At 42.8% G+C, this 15,215-nt stretch overlaps 1 protein-coding gene across 1 annotated transcript in view; it reads left to right on the top strand.

Moving 5' to 3' along the window:
• SETX (senataxin) overlaps positions 1 to 15,215 on the top strand; it is an 80,520-nt gene that overhangs the window by 21,505 nt on the left and 43,800 nt on the right. The window contains exon 9 of the mRNA XM_077768416.1: positions 153 to 4,298. Within this exon, the coding sequence (XP_077624542.1) occupies positions 153 to 4,298 (4,146 nt within the window). The remainder of the gene's footprint in view (positions 1 to 152; positions 4,299 to 15,215) is intronic.

Here is a 15,215-nt window from a genome sequence, read left to right as displayed (position 1 = left end):
GACCTATGTTTTCCATCTCTTTGGGGTATGTGTAGGTACATGTGAACCAAAGTAGGAAAACTAAGCAGTGTATTTTCTCGTTTACAACTGTGTGTTAAACCCACCATGAATGGTGCTTGCCTATCTGAATGTCTGTTTTTCTTTCTATTTAGGATTCTGGGTGGAGATCAGCCATTTGCCCAGATTACTGTCCTAACATGTATGAGGAGATGGAAACATTAGCCAGCGTGCTTCAGTCAGATATTGGTCAAGACATGCGTGTTCACAACAGCACGTTTCTGTGGTTCATCCCTTTTGTTCAGTCCCTCATGGATCTTAAGGATTTGGGTGTGGCTTATATAGTAGAGGTTATTCACCATCTGCACTCTGAAGTCAAAGATGTCCTCAACCAAACAGATGCTGTGTGCGACAAAGTTACTGAGTTTTTTCTTCTGATTTTGGTGTCCGTGATTGAGCTGCACAGAAATAAAAAATGTTTGCACTTGCTGTGGGTTAGCTCCCAGCAGTGGGTGGAGGCTGTTGTAAAATGCGCCAAGCTTCCTACCACTGCATTTGCACGGAGTTCCGAGAAGTCGTCTGGAAATTGTTCCAAAGGAACAGCAATGATATCATCTCTGTCGTTACATTCGATGCCATCTAACTCTGTCCAGCTGGCTTGTGTGCAGCTCATTAGAAGTCTCCTTAAAGAAGGTTATCAGCTTGGGCAGCAAACTCTGTGCAAGCGATTCTGGGATAAGCTCAACTTATTTCTGCGTGGAAATTTGTCTCTAGGTTGGCAATTGACTACTCAGGAAACCCATGAGTTACAAACTTGTTTAAAGCAAATTATTAGGAACATAAAATTAAAAGTACCTCCATGTAGCACTTTTGTGGATCTGGCCCCTGTTTGTAAAACCCCTCCTGCGTCTTATAATAAAGAAGAAAGTGAACAGATAGGGAAGAAGTCTAAAAAAGACCTGCTCTGTCTGGAAAGCTCCAGCCCAACATTTTCTAAAGAACCAATGAAAGCAGAGGCATATCAAATGCAAGAGAATATATCGATCAAAGCAAGTAACACTATAGGAGAGGATAATGAGCAAAATTATGTAAAAGATTTGAAATTGGAAGACCATCTCTCAGCTGAGTCATGCATAAAGCAGGGTAGTAAAAGCCTTTTCACTGACAGAGCTCAAGACCCAGTTAAAACAAGTAAAGGGAAGCATAAGTCTGTGAAAGAGAATCGTACTTCCAGAAATGGTCCCGAAAGGGGAGGTGACAGAGTGGTGATAGTGTCAGCACACTCGTTGACTGATTCTGGCATTGACTCTCTGGCAAAGGCGTCCACATCAACTGAGGATTTCTCTTTCAAGGATGATATTTTTGGCAAAACCTTGAGAGCAAAAACTAAGCCACAGAAAGCCGAAATCTGCGCTAAGTTATCACATGTGATGAAGCAACACAGGAAAAGTACTTCGGTCAATGATGCTGTCAGTTTAGAGGAAAACCTGACTGTGGCTACCATTGACAGTTTCTTTTCAAAGAAAGATTCAGGAGGTCAGAAAGGGGAGGGCCTCATAAACCATCTCTCTCTAGACCCTAATGACATTCCCGATGATAAAAATGGGGAGCGAAAATCTCAAAACAGTTTATTGCTGAAAAAGAAACAATTAAAGAGTGAAGAGTTTGATATCTTCTCTTCCCGTGAAAACAGCCGTCAAATACAGGAACGTCAGGCCGACGATAAAGATTTGGTCTCATTGACGGAAATGACTGATCCTTGTGTGAAGAAAACCTTGCCCTTCAAAAATCCCATGACTGTTCTTGAATCAAGAGGTAAGGAAGTTAGCAAGAGTACCACCAGTCAGGTGTCTTCTCACTTGAGAGACCAGCCTCCCAGCCTAAGTCCACAGTCCGAAGCCTTGACGGACTCCCAGGTCGACCGCGACCTCCACGACTTATCTTTAATAGCTCAAGCCAGTGTTATTAAGTTTCCATCAGATTCAACCCAAAACTCGTCCCAGCTACAAAGGAAAGTAAAAGGTAAAAGATGTTTCACAGTTAACCCAAATAATGCTGGCGAAGCCTGCCAGGGCCAGGTGATTATTATTTCAGATTCCGATGATGATGATGGCGATGAAGGAGTTTTGGGTTTTGAGAAACACATCAAACGAGACAAAAGAAGCATCAAGAAGGAGTACCCGGAGGAGTGTGTTTCAGTAGCTGGTGCAAATGTGGAAAGGAATCTAATAAAGGAAGAAGAGACAAAGTCCCTGTGGGAGTTTGAGGAATCAGATTCTCAGTTTTTTGAGTTTGAAAGTCCACATGATGTGTTTTCAGTTTGGCACGATCTGGAACCAGACAAGAATTTAGTTCAAGAGGATGAAAAAAATTCACATTTGACTCACATAAAAGATGTCACAAATGACTGGGGTTATGATACAGATTATGTATCTGAAGAGGTTATTAAGAAAGTAGCAGAGGGCATTGAAAAACACACAGAAGCACAGAGTAGTAGTTCTGTTGGGGAATTTTGCAAAACTGAAGTAAAAAAACCTAAGAGAAAACGATATGAAAAACCTGTAGCTGAAGATCCTCTGAGGCCTTCACCTTCTGAGAGAAATGAGGACCAGTCTGATATTCTTAATGAGAGAGGTCTGACTGAAAATGATCTTAAAAGTACAGAGCTAAGGTCTAGTCCCAGTTCGAATATTCAGAGAGACTCTCCGGTTTCACGAAAGAAATCTCCAAAGCTTCGTACTTACTCCAAACCCATCAGGAGAGTCCCGCATTCTAAACCTTCTAAGAAAACACATTCAGAAACCAAAAAAGGGCAGAATAAAAGTTCCAATTACATAAGTTGTAGGACAACTCCTGCTATAGTCCCACCAAAGGTACTTCGCCAGTACCCTGAACCAACTTCAGCTGTTGAGAAACTGGGTCTGAAAAAGGCTCCTCGTAGGGCGTTTCAGTTATCTCAGCGATCTCAAGGGTATGTAGCTCAGTTACGCGACCATGGCAAAACTGTTGGAGTGGTTGATACTAGAAAAAAGACTAAATTAATTTCTCCTCAGACTCTCTCCGTCAAAAATAATAAGAAGCTGTTGACAAGCCAAGATCTTCAGTCACGAAGGCAGGTGAAACACAAATCGAAACAGAACAGGCAAGGATCTCTGGGTTCTGAAAGTACAGGTACCAGAAGAGCAGGTCGGCGTTCGGCACAGAATCCTGACACGCTTGTCCCAGAATCTGATAGCTCAGATCGTAGTTCTAAAGGAGGCGCTGAGGTGTGTGCCAGCAATACTGGGAAACGATCAGTAAAGCGTGTGTCTTCCGAACCAGAACCCGTGAAAACCAAATGTGTTTCTCAGGTGGCTGATGATCCTTGCCTTTTGACCCAGAGTGCTTCTGTTGTGTTAAACGGAAGAATACCAACAGATGAAGTCATTGCCTCTACGTCAGCTGACCCTTTAGGCGGAGGTGACCTAGCAGCACATCATGTAGAGTTGACCACTTTGAAAGAGAGAAAGCGTGAATCCAACAGTGACTCGGAGGATGAGAATCTATTTCTAACACAGCGTGACCCTGAAGATATGGATTTATGTTCACAAATGGCGAACAGTAGTGAGAAGCTTATTGAGATAGGTCAGGGGAAAGATACAGCTCCGAAGGAAGAATCTTGGAGTGGCACAAAGTGTAAGTACAAGGATTGTGTCGAAACCCCACAAAACCAGGGTGAATACTGCTCGAAACACTGTGAAGCTAAAGCAGCGGATGAAGATGTGTTTCGTAAACCGGGCTTGCCCCTCTCCGCGTCTAAGAGACCTTCCACTACTAAGGTGTTTAGCTCAAGAAGTACTTCACGAATTGCTAATCTTTCCAAGTCTTTGGAAAGTACCTCTGCACTGCCGCCGTCCCTAAAACGTAAGTCCAACGGGGTGACGTCTGCTTCGAAAGCTCCACAGCCAACCTCTCCGTTGTCTCCAAAGCCAGTGGGTGAACTGAAGAGTTTGTCCAATGTTCTTCGTCCTCAGACTCCGAATAATTCCAACAGGCAAGGTTACAAATTTCTGTTTGGCGAAAGCAAATCTTTTTCGGCTTCCTCTGCAGTAAACATTGTCCTGTCCTCGCAGTCCATCTCTGACACCTTTGTTAAAGAGGTCTTAAAGTGGAAGTACGAAATGTTTGTGAACTTCGATCAGTGCGGGCCCCCCACAAGCCTTTGTCAGTCCATCTCAAGACCGGTGCCTGTCAGATTTCAAGACTGTGGAGATTATTTTAATGTTTTTTTCCCTTTGGTGGTATTGAATACTTTTGAAACGGTAAGTATGTTTTGATTGTATACCTCCCCAAGCTTTGAAGTTGCTGCGCTTTTTTTATTTCGGTAGTAGAGTACAATTAAAATAACTGATCTCACTTTGATTTAGATGTAGCTCTTAGATTATAATGTTGAATGGCTCTTTGTGCCAGACACTGTTCTAGATGCTGATGATACAGAGGGAAGCACTTTCTTAATCTCTGCCCTTCTGGAGCTTACAGACACCAATCGGAGTGCTAATGAGCCAACTCCAAAGGTAGCCTGGGAGTAAGTGTTTTTTGATACAGAGATAAGGGAAGCCTTCTCAGGGGAGATAGTCTCTGTTCTGCCTTTATTTTTAAAGTTCTATATACCTTTACTGAAGTTTTACTGAGATGGCACAGGGTGAATTAGATTGGACAGCACGAAGCAGTAGATCCCGTTTTTCTTGTTCTGTACCTGTCTTCCGGGTTTCTTCCTCATCCTGGAGCTGCTCTCTCCCTTTAGCTGCCTGCTCTGCCTCACTCAGCGCAGCCCGTTCTGGTTGTTCCGTCTTCCTCACTCCCCCCAACTAGGATTGCCCAATAAAATACGAGATTCCGGTTCGATTTAGACCTCAGAAAAATGGCTACTAATTCTTTAGTGGGAGCATCCCAACTGCATTTTGAAAGATGCTTTTGGTCTTTTCAAAGCAGGTTAGGGGGTTGCTAATTAGAGTTTTACTCTTTCAAGTTACGTTAAAAAAAAAACAACGGAGAGTGTATTAAGACTCTTAAAAACAAAACCAAGAACACGGAGGTAAACATTTGTGTATTCCTTCACCTGCAGCATATTTGGGTGCCTGATAATGTCCCAAGTTCTATTACAGGCCTGGGGCGGGGGGTGTAAAGTGGTGAATGTGGCAGATAGGGCGTCTCCTCTGCAGTCTGGATGTGATCGTTTCACAGCAGGAGAAGGGCGCTAGTGAGCAATCTAGCACAAAGGGTAGATGGGCACTTTTGGCGGAAAGGTCAGCCAGCCTTGGTGAGCAGTGGTATTGACACTGAGACCAGATTGAGTAGAAGGAACCTGCCGTGGGGGGGGGTGTGCCAGGCAGAGTGAGGGAGGACACGGAGGTGAGACCCAGCTTACTGTGTTGGAGGAAAAGGAAAAGGGTTGCACAGAGGGGCATGTCCTCTGCATAAGATCATCGAGGAAATTGTTAGTGTTTGTTATAAAGCTTGAATCCGCATATCCTTAGAATGTACTTTTCTATCAACTTATGCCTCCGATTTTAGCCATTGTTTTAAGACTCATTTTACTAGTATTTCAGAAGCATTAGAAGCAACTAATCGACCAAGGATCTTTAATATTTCCCCATAACAGGGGCGCCTGGGTGGCTTAGTCGGTTAAGCGTCTGACTTTCGCTTAGGTCATGATCTCGCAGTTCGTGGGTTCGAGCCCCGCGTCGGGCTCTGTGCTGACTGCCAGCTCAGAGCCTGGAGCCTGTTTCAGAGTCTGTCACTCCCTCTCTCTCTGACCCTCCCCTGCTCACGCTGTCTCTCTCTTCTCTCTCTCTCTCTCTCTCTTAGAAATAAAATATTTTAAAAAATTAAAAAAAAATATTTCCCCATAACAGCAAAGTGAAATATTGAGTTAGTATTAGAATTATTTTCTTCACGGGGCGCCCGGGTGGCTTAGTCGGTTAAGCGTCTGGCTTCGGCTCAGGTCATAATTTCATGGTTCGTGGGTTCAAGCCCTGTATCGGGCTCTGTGCTTACAGCTCAGAGCCCGACGCGGGGCTCGAACCCATGAACCGTGAGATCATGACCTAAGCGAAAGTCGGAAGCTTAACCAACTAAGCCACCCAGGCGCCCCTATATTACTAGCCTTTTCAAAACAGAATGGGCANGCTTACAGCTCAGAGCCTGGAGCCTGTTTCAGATTCTGTGTCTTCCTCTCTCTCTGACCCTCCCCTGCTCATGCTGTCTGTCTGTCTCAATAAATAGATAGATAGATAGATTTCTTCCCATAGAAGAATTTTTTTAGCTAGGTGAACAGTGTATGTGGTTAAATAAGCTGGGGAAAATAAGTTTTATCATTTTGAAGCTTTTTTTTTCTTTAATCTTCATTCTTGCTGGAAAACACTAATTCACTTAGAAGCCATTCACAGCCTTTAAATTTAGTACAGACATATATTTTTTATTTTTTTATGAGTAAAGAGGTAATTATATATTCTTTCATAAGGTTTCTTCTTTTCAGAACATTTTTATATTCCTAGCCTTTTCTTTTTTTTTTTTTAAATGTTTTATTTATTTCTAGGAGAGAGACAGCATGAGTAGGGGAGGGTCAGAGAGAGAGGGAGTGACAGACTCTGAAACAGGCTCCAGGCTCTGAGCTGGCAGTCAGCACAGAGCCCGACGCGGGGCTCGAACCCATGAACCGTGAGATCATGACCTAAGCGAAAGTCGGAAGCTTAACCAACTAAGCCACCCAGGCGCCCCTATATTACTAGCCTTTTCAAAACAGAATGGGCACAAGTTCTTTTATGCATGCACAAAGTTTAAAATGGTCAAACACTTAAGTCCATTATAAAAAATGCCAAGCACACCTCACCCCTTGAGTAACTGTATTTTGTTCTTAATGGATCCTTTTGATAATTTGCTTCCATATTTCTAAATAACATGCCATTCTTGTGACTTAATTTTTCAGTTTTAGGCATCTTTTGCTACGGAAAGTACCCTTTCTTCCAGCCCTTCATTTACACACACCTTTCCTGTTCCCTCAGTCCTCACTATAGAGTTGTCTTATAAATTTTAGGTCAGTATTTGTTGTTTTGACTTCATAAAAGGCTCGCACAGCTAGGTTATGTAGTATGCTGTAACTACTTTTCCTTTTCTTCATGATTCTTGTTTTTTTCTGGAATTATTATTTCATTTTCTTTATGCCTACTATCAAATAGCTTCAGACTTATGGATGTTTAAATCTATCATGATCAGAGACATGTCATGGTCTATAAGTTTCATATTCTTGGTTTATGATGGTTATTGTGGAGTTACCATCCTTATCCCAGGACTTGCATTTCCTTCTTTCCTGCGTTGGATCTCTGTCTCCTGTGCCCCTCATTGTCTTTCTTAGACAACGTTGGACAAACGTTGTCATTTACTCTCTCATTTGAGCAAGTCACAGCCTTTCATCATCCTGAGGAAAGGACGTGTGGATGATAAAGTTTTGAAAACTTGCAAGTCTTAAAATTCTGTTATTTTTTTTCATTTAACTTTTTTCTTTTTTATTCTCTTTCTACTTTATTGGAGGCCTTCTCACCTTCCAAGTCTATTGAAAAAAATTTTAGTGTATTTTTAGTTTCACGGAACTCTCGTTCTCTGAGTATTCCATTTTATAGGGTCCTATTTTTTTGTTTTCATGGGCATGGCTTTTTTTTTTTTTTAACTGTCTAAAGTAGTTAGTTAAAAGTTCTCCTCTCTGCATAGCCCCTGTTTCCCCAGGGTTTGTGTGTGTGTGTGTGTGTGTATTTATTTTATTTTTTAATTAAAAAAAACTTATTTATTTTGACAGAGTGAGTTGGGGAGGGACAGAGAGAGAGGGAGAGAGCGAGAAACCCAAGCAGACTCTGGGCTGTTAGCACAGAGCCTGATGCGGGGCTCCAACTGAAGAAACATAAGATTGTGACCTGAGCTGAAACCAAGAGTCAGACTCTCAACCGACTGAGCCACCCACCCACCCCTTGCCTTATCAATTTAGTGTATGTAGACCTTTTATAAAAGTTCTTTTCTTCATATATCTGTTGATTTTTGGTGTGATACTCCCATTTAAGAACTGGACACTGAAAAGCAGATAGCAGTATTCATAGCAGCTAAAAAGGGAAAATGACCTGGATATCCATCAGCTAATGGATAAGCAAAATGCGTTCTTTCCATTTGGTGAAATACTCAGCTGTAAAAAGGAATGAGCCTTTTTGTGCTACTTTCACATGATCGTTGCTGAACCTTGAAAAAACTATTGTATATAATGGTATATGATATTATTATATAATATATAAGATATGCCAACACCTGAAACTAATATATGTCAGGTATACCTCAATTAAAAATAAAAAAAGAGGGGCACCTGGACGGCTCAGTTGGTTGAGCATCCAACTCTTGATTTTGGCTCAGGTCATGATCTCGTGGTTCATGGGATCAAGCCCCATGTCGGGCTCTGCACTGTGAGTGTGGAGCCTGCTTGGGATTTTCTTTCCCTCTCTCTGCCCCTCCCTGCGCCTGCTTCCCTGTCTCCCTCCCTCCGTCCTCCCCCTCAAAATAAATAGGCTTTTAAAAAGTAAAGAAAAATGCAAAAGAAAATATATAGTAAGGAAAAGAAGTCGGGTATAGAGGGCCACATATTATGTGATTCCATTTATGTGAAATGTCCAGAATAGGTAAATGCACAGAGACAGAAAGTGGATTCTTGGTTACCAGGGGATGGGTGGAGGGGGAAATAGAGACTGAATAGGTATAGCATTTGTTTTCAGATGATGCAAATGGTTTGGGATTAAATCGTGGTAAGTTCGGGGCGCCTGGGTGGCTTAGTCGGTTAAGCGTCCGACTTTCGCTTAGGTCATGATCTCGCGGTTCGTGGGTTCGAGCCCCGCATCGGGTTCTGTGCTGACTGCCAGCTCAGAGCCTAGAGCCTGTTTCAGAGTCTGTATCTCCCTCTCTCTCTGACCCTCCCCTGCTCATGCTGTCTTCTCTCTCTCTCTCTCTCTCTCTCCTAGAAATAAATAAAAAACATTAAAAAAATCATGGTGGTAAGTTCTACAACATAGCGAATATACTAAAAAACCACTGAACGGGTACACTTTACAATAGTGAATTTTATATTGTTCGAAATACATCTCACTTTATCCCTATAAAAGATGGATAAATTATTGACTGGCTATAAGAGGTTTTAGGAAAACCTGAAACTCAAATATTTTGCTAAAGTGGCCCTTTTTATTATTGCACTGTGGAAGTCCATGTGATCTGAAGGACACCGTAACATGGTGAAACGCAACATTAGTTTCATTCTTTATGTTAAGATTATGTGCTCAGGCGTAGTTATAAGTCCATATTTTGTTGGCTGTGAGATTAGAAAGAAGCTCTAAATGGGGCGCCTGGGTGCTTCATTCGGTTGAGCATCTGTCTAACTCTTGGTTTCAGCTCTGGTTACGATCTCACTGGGTCTGTGGGTTTGAACCTCGTGTCGGGCTCCATGCTGACCATGTGGAGCCTGCTTGGGATTCTCATTCTCTCTTTCCCTCTCCCTCTCTCTCTCTCCTTCTCCCTCTCCCTCTTTCTCTGTCCCTCCCCCGTTAACTTGCATCTGCTCTCTCTCTAAAACGAATAAACTTAAAAAAAATTTTTTTTTAAAAAGCTTTAAGTGAAAGGGTAGGCTAGTTAACCGTTGGTGTTTTGGCATTTTGTTGTGAAGNGGGGAGGGTCAGAGAGAGAGGGAGTGACAGACTCTGAAACAGGCTCCAGGCTCTGAGCTGGCAGTCAGCACAGAGCCCGACGCGGGGCTCGAACCCATGAACCGTGAGATCATGACCTAAGCGAAAGTCGGAAGCTTAACCAACTAAGCCACCCAGGCGCCCCTATATTACTAGCCTTTTCAAAACAGAATGGGCACAAGTTCTTTTATGCATGCACAAAGTTTAAAATGGTCAAACACTTAAGTCCATTATAAAAAATGCCAAGCACACCTCACCCCTTGAGTAACTGTATTTTGTTCTTAATGGATCCTTTTGATAATTTGCTTCCATATTTCTAAATAACATGCCATTCTTGTGACTTAATTTTTCAGTTTTAGGCATCTTTTGCTACGGAAAGTACCCTTTCTTCCAGCCCTTCATTTACACACACCTTTCCTGTTCCCTCAGTCCTCACTATAGAGTTGTCTTATAAATTTTAGGTCAGTATTTGTTGTTTTGACTTCATAAAAGGCTCGCACAGCTAGGTTATGTAGTATGCTGTAACTACTTTTCCTTTTCTTCATGATTCTTGTTTTTTTCTGGAATTATTATTTCATTTTCTTTATGCCTACTATCAAATAGCTTCAGACTTATGGATGTTTAAATCTATCATGATCAGAGACATGTCATGGTCTATAAGTTTCATATTCTTGGTTTATGATGGTTATTGTGGAGTTACCATCCTTATCCCAGGACTTGCATTTCCTTCTTTCCTGCGTTGGATCTCTGTCTCCTGTGCCCCTCATTGTCTTTCTTAGACAACGTTGGACAAACGTTGTCATTTACTCTCTCATTTGAGCAAGTCACAGCCTTTCATCATCCTGAGGAAAGGACGTGTGGATGATAAAGTTTTGAAAACTTGCAAGTCTTAAAATTCTGTTATTTTTTTTCATTTAACTTTTTTCTTTTTTATTCTCTTTCTACTTTATTGGAGGCCTTCTCACCTTCCAAGTCTATTGAAAAAAATTTTAGTGTATTTTTAGTTTCACGGAACTCTCGTTCTCTGAGTATTCCATTTTATAGGGTCCTATTTTTTTGTTTTCATGGGCATGGCTTTTTTTTTTTTTTAACTGTCTAAAGTAGTTAGTTAAAAGTTCTCCTCTCTGCATAGCCCCTGTTTCCCCAGGGTTTGTGTGTGTGTGTGTGTGTGTATTTATTTTATTTTTTAATTAAAAAAAACTTATTTATTTTGACAGAGTGAGTTGGGGAGGGACAGAGAGAGAGGGAGAGAGCGAGAAACCCAAGCAGACTCTGGGCTGTTAGCACAGAGCCTGATGCGGGGCTCCAACTGAAGAAACATAAGATTGTGACCTGAGCTGAAACCAAGAGTCAGACTCTCAACCGACTGAGCCACCCACCCACCCCTTGCCTTATCAATTTAGTGTATGTAGACCTTTTATAAAAGTTCTTTTCTTCATATATCTGTTGATTTTTGGTGTGATACTCCCATTTAAGAACTGGACACTGAAAAGCAGATAGCAGTATTCATAGCAGCTAAAAAGGGAAAATGACCTGGATATCCATCAGCTAATGGATAAGCAAAATGCGTTCTTTCCATTTGGTGAAATACTCAGCTGTAAAAAGGAATGAGCCTTTTTGTGCTACTTTCACATGATCGTTGCTGAACCTTGAAAAAACTATTGTATATAATGGTATATGATATTATTATATAATATATAAGATATGCCAACACCTGAAACTAATATATGTCAGGTATACCTCAATTAAAAATAAAAAAAGAGGGGCACCTGGACGGCTCAGTTGGTTGAGCATCCAACTCTTGATTTTGGCTCAGGTCATGATCTCGTGGTTCATGGGATCAAGCCCCATGTCGGGCTCTGCACTGTGAGTGTGGAGCCTGCTTGGGATTTTCTTTCCCTCTCTCTGCCCCTCCCTGCGCCTGCTTCCCTGTCTCCCTCCCTCCGTCCTCCCCCTCAAAATAAATAGGCTTTTAAAAAGTAAAGAAAAATGCAAAAGAAAATATATAGTAAGGAAAAGAAGTCGGGTATAGAGGGCCACATATTATGTGATTCCATTTATGTGAAATGTCCAGAATAGGTAAATGCACAGAGACAGAAAGTGGATTCTTGGTTACCAGGGGATGGGTGGAGGGGGAAATAGAGACTGAATAGGTATAGCATTTGTTTTCAGATGATGCAAATGGTTTGGGATTAAATCGTGGTAAGTTCGGGGCGCCTGGGTGGCTTAGTCGGTTAAGCGTCCGACTTTCGCTTAGGTCATGATCTCGCGGTTCGTGGGTTCGAGCCCCGCATCGGGTTCTGTGCTGACTGCCAGCTCAGAGCCTAGAGCCTGTTTCAGAGTCTGTATCTCCCTCTCTCTCTGACCCTCCCCTGCTCATGCTGTCTTCTCTCTCTCTCTCTCTCTCTCTCCTAGAAATAAATAAAAAACATTAAAAAAATCATGGTGGTAAGTTCTACAACATAGCGAATATACTAAAAAACCACTGAACGGGTACACTTTACAATAGTGAATTTTATATTGTTCGAAATACATCTCACTTTATCCCTATAAAAGATGGATAAATTATTGACTGGCTATAAGAGGTTTTAGGAAAACCTGAAACTCAAATATTTTGCTAAAGTGGCCCTTTTTATTATTGCACTGTGGAAGTCCATGTGATCTGAAGGACACCGTAACATGGTGAAACGCAACATTAGTTTCATTCTTTATGTTAAGATTATGTGCTCAGGCGTAGTTATAAGTCCATATTTTGTTGGCTGTGAGATTAGAAAGAAGCTCTAAATGGGGCGCCTGGGTGCTTCATTCGGTTGAGCATCTGTCTAACTCTTGGTTTCAGCTCTGGTTACGATCTCACTGGGTCTGTGGGTTTGAACCTCGTGTCGGGCTCCATGCTGACCATGTGGAGCCTGCTTGGGATTCTCATTCTCTCTTTCCCTCTCCCTCTCTCTCTCTCCTTCTCCCTCTCCCTCTTTCTCTGTCCCTCCCCCGTTAACTTGCATCTGCTCTCTCTCTAAAACGAATAAACTTAAAAAAAATTTTTTTTTAAAAAGCTTTAAGTGAAAGGGTAGGCTAGTTAACCGTTGGTGTTTTGGCATTTTGTTGTGAAGCCCCATCCCCACTTTTATGTCAGTGTCTTTCATTTTTTTGTTTTTTTGTTTATTTCTCTTAGTGAGATCAGATTTCCCAAAGAAGAGTCTTCACATAGTTTGCCTGGACAGTGTAGGCCTAGCTGGGAGCTGACTGTGGGATGGGGGTAGGGGGTGGGGACAGAAGGAAGGGTTCCAGCATTCAGCATACAAACATTTGGTGAATTTCCCACTTTGCCAGTATTCCCAGTGTGCCTGATGTCCCAAGGCTGAAGCCTGTCTTACCCCCTCCAGAGACTGAACCTGTGTAGTATTTTTCGGGTAGCAGGGAGGGGCAGTCTCCCTTCAGCACCTTCTAGAGATGTCCATCAGATTGCTTATCGATTGCAGCTCAGCCCTTTGGACTTGCTGGGTTAGCGGCCATGAATCCAGCTGCTTTCCAGCCTCCAGCATTTTGGTACATTTGTCTTTTCCATTTGTCCCAATGAACTCATCCTGTTTTTAAAACATTTCTCTGGTGATTTGGTGGAGGTTCAAGAGGACTGGAAGGAAATCTCTCAGTTTTATTTGAAATTTCATCTTTTTTTTGTTTGTTTGTTTAAACTGTACAGTATACACAACATTGTTTTAGCATTTCTGGTTTATACAGGCCAGCAGTTATTAGTGGTATTATTAAGGTTTCTTGATTACCTTCTGATTTTTATACTAATGAGCCACAGGCTGTGGCATCAAACATGGCCCTAGACCAAGGCTGATCAGCCTCGTCCTGATGTAATTTGACTTCATACTGTTTGTCAGATGCTCAGCTCTTTTTACAAAAATCTGGTTGCTATCCTAGCGTATAAAGCATGAGTAGTTACTGTGTCTTCTGTGGGTGAAATGTAATGACATTACGTAAATTACACCTTCATGCAAAAGACCAATGAGAGCAAATTCAGCTTTTAGAAATATGAGTCTTTTATATACTGATGTGCCTGGTAGAAAACCTCTGCCTTTTAATCCTTGCATTTAATACATAAAAGTATTGGGTAAATGTGTGCTATTTTGCCAGGGCCCTGGTTTTTGGTCCGTTATGGCAAATGCTCTTTTACCTTAGGATTTATACTTGCTCTTTGCCTGCAGCCCTCCTGCAGCCTGTCACCAGGCTCATTGCAGGCCATGTGGACAGGGAGCAGCTAGGACGTAAGGGCTCTTCTTAGGGGCTAGCTCTGATGATTGGGCCCTAAGTCCCCCGTAGGGAGATTGCTTCGTTTCTTTAGCTCATCTCAGTCCTGCAAGGAAGCAAAACAGGCTGATGGGATGAGTGGCATTGGGAGGCTGCTCTTGAGAGCTGGCTGAGAGCTAGAGGGAGCACTGTGTGCAGGGCGGAGGACTGTCAGGGCGTGATCCTCTGAGATAGGAACTAACTGAGCACGTCTGAGCAGAAGAGACCAGGCTGGGGCGGCTGCGGTGACAGCTGGGGCAGAGGGAAATGTGGTCAGTGTGGAGGAATAAGCAAGAGCCAGACAAGGTATAGCCCCGTATGCTGCAGGTTGAGACTTCAGTCTCATAGCACTGGCAGGTTTTTATTTGGTTGGTGTTAGTCTGAGGAGGAGTAACGTGCAGTAGATTACTTTTTTTTTTTTTTTTTTAACATATTGTTGGTTGCTCGGTGGAGAATAATCTAGAAAAGCAAGCATAGACGCAGTAGACCTATGGGGCTATTACCACAGCCTGGGAGAAAGCCGGTGGTGGTTTGATTAGGGCGGTGGCTCTGGAAGTAAAGAGAAGTGAATCCATTGGGGGTACGTTTAGTGATAGTACCCACAAGATGTACTGATGGATGCGGGCATCAAGGGAAAGGAAGGAGGATGCGGAGGCTTTGGATTTAAGCATCTGGTTAGGTTGCGATACTGTTTCCTGGACATCATATGAGTTTGGGCCCATGGTTCTCCCTTCTGGAAGCGACACTGCAGAAGCCACAGGGGTGTCGTTGAATGTGTCAAGTGAAGGTGTGTTGTGAGAAAGCCGTGGAGCAGTAGGACATGATTTGGGTCTCGGGGTGCGAAGGAAACGAGAGACCGGACTGGAAGAACTGCCACAGATGGGAAGTCGGGTGGATGTTTTTAGTTTGCCCTTCTTCCTTGCTCTCGTCGCCCTGGGCTGGAGCGCTGCCCTCGCTGCCCTGATGTTCCCTTGTGGCGCAGGTCGGGAAGAGTTGTCGCTAACTCGGGCCAGCTTCCTGCTTTTGTGCGTGTGCCCGAGGGAGGCATGGCGAACAGTGGGACTCCTTGAATTCCTCCGTTCTTGAGAGCGCCTGTCCCTGGGGCTGGTTTATTATAACCAAGGTGTCAGAATTTGAAAAATAAGTTCTGGGGTAGGTTTACAGATTATAATGCTAAACCGC

The sequence above is a fragment of the Crocuta crocuta genome, unplaced genomic scaffold (genome assembly GCF_008692635.1).
Source record: "Crocuta crocuta isolate KB4526 unplaced genomic scaffold, BGI_CrCroc_1.0 scaffold35, whole genome shotgun sequence".
Lineage (NCBI taxonomy): Eukaryota > Metazoa > Chordata > Mammalia > Carnivora > Hyaenidae > Crocuta > Crocuta crocuta.
This window is presented reverse-complemented; position numbering and strand designations above follow the sequence as displayed.